The sequence below is a fragment of the Rhipicephalus sanguineus genome, chromosome 7 (assembly GCF_013339695.2).
Source record: "Rhipicephalus sanguineus isolate Rsan-2018 chromosome 7, BIME_Rsan_1.4, whole genome shotgun sequence".
In the NCBI taxonomy this organism is placed as follows: domain Eukaryota; kingdom Metazoa; phylum Arthropoda; class Arachnida; order Ixodida; family Ixodidae; genus Rhipicephalus; species Rhipicephalus sanguineus.
In genome coordinates this window covers 113,320,182-113,326,128 of record NC_051182.1, presented here as the reverse complement: position 1 = coordinate 113,326,128, position 5,947 = coordinate 113,320,182, and the positions used below count along the sequence as shown (strand labels likewise).

At 48.6% G+C, this 5,947-nt stretch overlaps 1 protein-coding gene across 1 annotated transcript; it reads right to left on the bottom strand.

Annotated features, from left to right (window-relative positions):
• Nucleotides 1-3,427: 3,427 nt before the first annotated feature.
• On the bottom strand, nt 3,428-4,498 carry LOC119398944 (proteoglycan 4-like). The gene is made up of 3 exons (XM_037665761.1): nt 4,330-4,498; nt 3,872-4,272; nt 3,428-3,658 (listed from the first exon to the last, which is right to left on the bottom strand). Exons 1-3 carry the CDS (start codon nt 4,496-4,498, stop codon nt 3,428-3,430), a joined length of 801 nt encoding a protein of 266 aa, XP_037521689.1.
• Nucleotides 4,499-5,947: the final 1,449 nt, after the last annotated feature.

The following is a 5,947-nucleotide window of genomic DNA, read 5'->3' as shown; positions in this document are numbered from 1 at the left end:
TGGTGGGCGTGAGTATGAACGTGAGTGAGCGCCTATGAGTTGGAGTAGGTGTGAGTATGAACGTGATTGAGTACGTATGACTGTGAGTAGGAGTGAGTATGAACATGAGTGAGTGTCTGTAAGTGTGAATATGAACTTGAGTGAGTGTCTATGAGTGTAAGTAAGCGTGAGTATGAACGTGAGTGAGTGCCTGTAAGTGTGAGTATGAATGTGAGTGAGTGCCTATGAGTGTGAGTAGGCGTGAGTATGAACGTGAGTGAGTGTCTATGAGTGTGAGTAGGCGTGAGTATGAACGTGAATGAGTGTCTCTCAGTGTGAGTAGGCGTGAGTATGAACGTGAGTGAGTGCCTATGAGTGTGAGTAGGCGTGAGTATGAACGTGAGTGAGTACCCATGAGTGTGAGTAGGCGTGAGTATGAACGTGAGTGAGTGCGAAGGCTGAAAAAAGTGGGGTGAGTGAGTGTGAGTGAGTATTCTCTTACAGTGCCGACCTATGGCAACATCTGTGCATGCGGGGTCTTAATGGTGCGCCTCTCTTGCAAGATTGATCTTTATTTATCGCCGCGGACGCAACGACCGCTTCGGCCGTCGATGGGGCTTCAACGGTTTAGCGCAAAAAAAGCAAGGAACAAGCGAGAAAACAACAAAGCGAACCGTTTTTGGTATGATGTGATTCCGCGAACCGAAAATAAGTATACAAGACGCCAATCCGTGCGGTTGCATTCCTTTTTCTTGTCGGCGCTATGAAGGCCAAAGTGCTTCGAAGGCCAGAGCAGTTGCCGCGGCCGCAGCGATAAACAGAGGACGTAAACTGAGCAAACTGCAAGGCAGGCACGTCATTGGCGCCGCGCATGCTCAGATGTGGCTAGTTTCTCTCCTTAGATGTCGCTCGTGCTGTTCTGAGCACGACGCTCCGTAGTTGTAGACATGTGTGTTGACCGCTGTAGACTGTCTAGTCGCGCTATGGTTTGCAACACGGGAGCGCATGACCTCACAAGTTTGAAGTGTTCGCATTCCTTCCACTAGACCTTATTTCTACAACTAAATGCTGTTCTTTCACTGGGGGGTGTTGGATAAGAAAATAATATTTTTTTAAAAAACTTAAGCAAATTCAAGCCGTGTGCAATCTTTAAACTCGTGAGGCCACGCGCTCCCACGTTGTTAGTCATATTGAGCGGGACGGTACATTAAGGTAATGTACATTGCTCGTCAAATGAAACCCAAATACCGGCAAGCATTCGCAGTGGTATTGTGCGCGCCGTCCAGTTATCACCATTGACAGGCGCGCGCGTCCGCACTATACCACTGCGAAGGCTCGCCGGTGTTCGGGTTTCCTTTGACGAGCACTGTACAACGCGGTTGAAGAAAGCTCATGTGGTAGGCGATTCCTTCGTAGATATCGTTGTGAAGCGCAATGATTACCGAGCAATTAAATATTTGTTTGTTCTGCAGTACTGATTTCGGGAGCACATAAAATTGTATTACCTACGCACTAGGTGCCATTCACTCTAAGCGTTAACAGTCTTTAAATAATCCACCAGTTCCGCTTTGCGGACAGCGATGAATGAGTGAAGCTGGTAGCGTTCCGTCCGTCAGGCTAACGCATTTCTCTGTTTTGTAAGTACTTCATATATGCTGTATCACTGCTCTTCATTACACACTCATTATTATGCTTTGAGGCGATAGTATAGTTTTATCGCATCTTGACCATATATACCACTCTTATACGCAGGTTTACAAGGAAGCCTTCCCTTAAGATGCTCCGGTATGTTTCATCAGTGCTCTTTGTTAAACACTTTATTAAACAAATTTGTAGGTGGTAGTATAGCCGCCACCTTTTATAACCACAAAGTATCACGTGATGACTGTGGTAACTTGCACGCTATTTGTTGAGATAACTGTCGCATTCTTTCTTTTTAGTGGAAGTTGTGTGCAGTGCGATTTACCCCACATTTACCCCATGTATACGGCACATACGTGTTTGTGATGATGATAGTTTTCTGATAGGCCGCACAGATTTCTGTGGCACATACTCGTTTGTTCAGCTAACTGCTGCCTTCATTTTCAGTGGACTAGTGGGGAGTAGTGGGATTTACCCAATGTCTGTGGAACATACCCGTTTATGATGCCCACAAGCGTGGGCATTATAACTTTGAGATCACTTGAGCTTGAGAACACTATTAAATGTCAGATAACCTTGTCAATTCAAGGAAGGCCTTTCGCACTAATCATATATCGGTCCTTTCTGAAGGACATTTGACGTCATGGTTCTAGGAACATATAGACATCGGGTGGCTCCTCATCTCTCCACCTCCTCTCTCTTCTTCCCAGAGTGACAGAGGGGGAAAATACGGTAGGTCGCAGCAGAAGGCCTTCTGTCACTGTAATATCACCACTTCAGATAAAAAACATTCGAATAGCCGGTCCGTCGACCTGGCCCTCCAAGTTCCTCTCTGGCTGCAGTGCTGCCCATTTCGGAATCAAGACTCGTGAAATTTGACACAAATGGGACAAAGACAGTAATGTGCAGGCTGGGTTACATGCGGTCCGCGGGCCTCGTGCTTGAGACCTTTTCATAATAATAACTCTTGGGTCTTACTTCCCAAACCCAGGATATGATTACAAGGGACGCCGTAGTGAAGGGCTCCGGAAATTTTCCCATCTGGCGTTATTTAACGTTCACTGATACTGCACATTACACGGGCCTCTAGCATTTCGCCTCCCTCGATATGTGACTGCCGCGGCCGGGATTTACCACACGACCTTCCTTTTTGCAGCCGAGCACCGTAACCTTTACACTACCGCGGCGGACTTTGAGACTCCTTCGCTATACGCAAATTTGACACTTTCTTAAACGCTCAAGCGTAGAAGTTGATTCTATCTGGGAGAAAGGTAATCCCGACGGTGGTTATTGCTCTAAAGGAGTTATAGAATAGCTTACGGGGTTTTGTTGGGCCCGTGGGGCTAGGCTTCGCAGTAGTGGTGCTTGGCGTAGTCGTTGGACTCGAGCTTGGTGTAGTTGGCGGACTGGGTCTTCGCGTTGTTGGCGGATGGGTGCTTGGCGTAGTTGATGAGCTCGTACTCGTCGTCGTTGATGGTCTCCGGCTCGGCGTAGTTAGTGGGCTCGGCCTCAGCGTAGTTGGTGAGGTCGTGCTCCGTGTAGTTCGTGGTCTCCGGCTCGACGTGATTGGCGGGCTAGGCTTCGCAGTAGTGGTGCTTGGCGTAGTCGTTGGACTCGGAGCTGGGCGTAGTTGATGAACTGGGTCTTCGCGTAGTTGGCGGATGCGTGCTTGGCCTAGTTGATGAGCTCGTACTCGTTATAGTTGGTGGTCTCCGGCTCGGCGTAGGTAGAGGGCTCGGGCTTCAGCGTAGTTGGTGGGGTCGTGCTCCATGTTGTTGGTGGTCTCCGGCTCGGCGTAGTTGGTGGGCTAGGCTTCGCAGTAGTGGTGCTTGGCGTAGTCGTTGGACTCGAGCTGGGCGTAGTTGATGGACTGGGTCTTCGCGTAGTTGGCGGATGCGTGCTTGGCGTAGTCGAAGAGCTCGTACTCGTCGTAGTTGGTGTTCTCCGCCTCGGCGTGGTTAGTGGGCTCGGGCTCAGCGTAGTTGGTGGTGTCGTGCTCCGTGTAATTGGTGGTCTCCGGCTCGGCGTAGTTGGTGGGCTAGGCTTCGCAGTAGTGGTGCTTGGCGTAGTCGTTAGACTTGAGCTTGGCGTAGTTGCTGCACTGGGTCTTCGCGTAGTTGGCGGATGCGTGCTTGGCCTAGTTGATGAGCTCGTACTCGTTATAAATGGTGGTCTCCGGCTCGGCGTAGGTAATGAGCTCGGGCTAAGCGTAGTTGGTGGTCTCCGGCTCGGCGTAGTTGGTGGGCTAGGCTTCGCAGTAGTGGTCCTTGGCGTAGTCGTTGGACTCGAGCTTGGCGTAGTTGGTGGACTGGGTCTTCGCGTAGTTGGCGGATGCGTGCTTGGCGTAGTTGATGAGCTCGTACTCGTCATAGTTGGTGGTCTCCGGCTCGGTGTAGTTAGGGGGCTCGGGCTCAGCGTAGTTGGTGAGGTCGTGCTCCGTGTAGTTGGTGGTCTCCGGCTCGGCGTGATTGATGGGCTTGGTCTCAGCGTAGTTTGTGGTCTCCGGCTTGGCGTAGTTGGAGGGATCGGTCTCGGCGTAGTTCGTGAGGTCGTGCTTGGTGTAGTTGGTGGTCTCCTGCTCGGCGTAGGTGGTAGGCTCGTGCTCAGCGTAGTTGGTGGTCTGCGGCTTGGTGTGATTGGTGGTCTCGGGCTCTGCGTAGTGGGTGGTCCCCGGCTCGCCGTAGTTTGGCTAGGGCTAGGTGTCGGTGCCGTCATATGGCTCGAGGTTGGCGCAGTTGGTAGGCTCATGCTCGCCGTAGTTGGTAGCGTGGGTCTCGTCGTAGCTGATGGGCTCCGACTCGGCAGTAGTTGGTGGGCTAAGGTTCGGTCTGGTTGTAAGGCTGGAGCTGGGCACATTTGGTGGGCTCTGGCTCGGCATAGTTGTCGGTATTGGAGCCGGAGTCACAGTTAGCAGCTACGTGAGAGACGATTGACCAAGAAATTACTGAGTGTTATCACATTCCCGAATGACGTACTAATACGGAGTATATTTTCTGAAATGGTACCACATCAGTACTCAATACTGCGCTGTGAAAACACATAACACGTTCGAACACGGACGCAGCCATAGAGAACCAGAAAACACAAACGTCGGCGCTTGTGTTTCGTGGTTCTCTTCTATGTCGTCGTTGTTTCACGCTTTCATATCGCGACGTATCCTCTAGTAATGCGTGGCTTATATTCATATGGTGGTTCTGGTACTACAGAAGCCCACAAATATGATAAGTAGCACCAAACACTCGGATGTTCTGCAGGACATGGCGTAAATGAATCAGTTGGCATGTTTTATTAAATGCGAACAATTTCATAGCGAATGTTTGGCACTGAGCGTTTCTATCTATCTATCTATCTATCTATCTATCTATCTATCTATCTATCTATCTATCTATCTATCTATCTATCTATCTATCTATCTATCTATCTATCTATCTATCTCTCTATCTATCTATCTATCTATCTATCTATCTATCTATCTATCTATCTATCTATCTATCTATCTATCTATCTATCTATCTATCTATCTATCTATCTATCTATCTATCTATCTATCTATCTATCTATCTATCTATCTATCTATCTATCTATCTATCTATCTATCTATCTATCTATCTATCTAGTCGCCTACGTCCGGTGCTCTCATGGTCGCCTCCTTAACTTAGTGTAGACCGAATTTGGCATAGGAGGGTAAGAAGATTTGACGAATATGACTGTCGGGTCCTGACATGACGTGAAAATCCTGTCGCGTACGTCGTCAAACCCTTTACTCCAGACACGTGTGGTACATACCAGTTTACCACGGGCCGCGGTGTAGGGATATGGGCCATAGGTTATTGACGGTTTATATCTACGCTGGAACGGCGAGAACAGGCATTGGTAATTTAAATGCGAGAGCGTTAAGAAAAACCGAGATAGGCAGCGTTGACCGGGTGACCGGAGAGAATGAAAATTAGGATATCAGCAAGAATAAAACCCAAGCATTCTGCGTGGCATTCAGGTAATCTACCACAGAGCCACGCCAGGTCTATAAACTGGTTTGGAAAACAGCCTATGCAGGCGTAATGGCAGTGTAACGTCAATTATGGTTGTGGTGCTGGCTATCTAATTTTACAAGAAAGAACTAAACACTACATATGTACTCCTACAATACAGCCGTCATATAAGATTAAGGTCTGTAGTTCCAGTGTTGGCTCCGCTTGTATATATAAAAAACTGTATATATAAAAAATTACGGCAGATCTAGCGCATTGCGCGAGTCAGTTTCATGCAAATCAGTGAGCGAGTAGGTGCCCATGCTGCTCTTTTTTAGTCAAATGTCACAAAGTACATC

Bases quoted from the DNA above. Each gene is read 5' to 3' on its own strand.
- LOC119398944 (XM_037665761.1), bottom strand. From the start codon at position 4,498: ATGCCGAGCCAGAGCCCACCAAATGTGCCCAGCTCCAGCCTTACAACC. The intron at 4,273-4,329 runs GCACCGACACCT...CCCACTACGCAG, and splicing joins CAACCTCGAGCCATATGACG to AGCCCGAGACCACCAATCAC. The intron at 3,659-3,871 runs GCCTAGCCCACC...TGCGAAGCCTAG, and splicing joins CCAAGGACCACTACTGCGAA to CCCACCAACTACGCCGAGCC.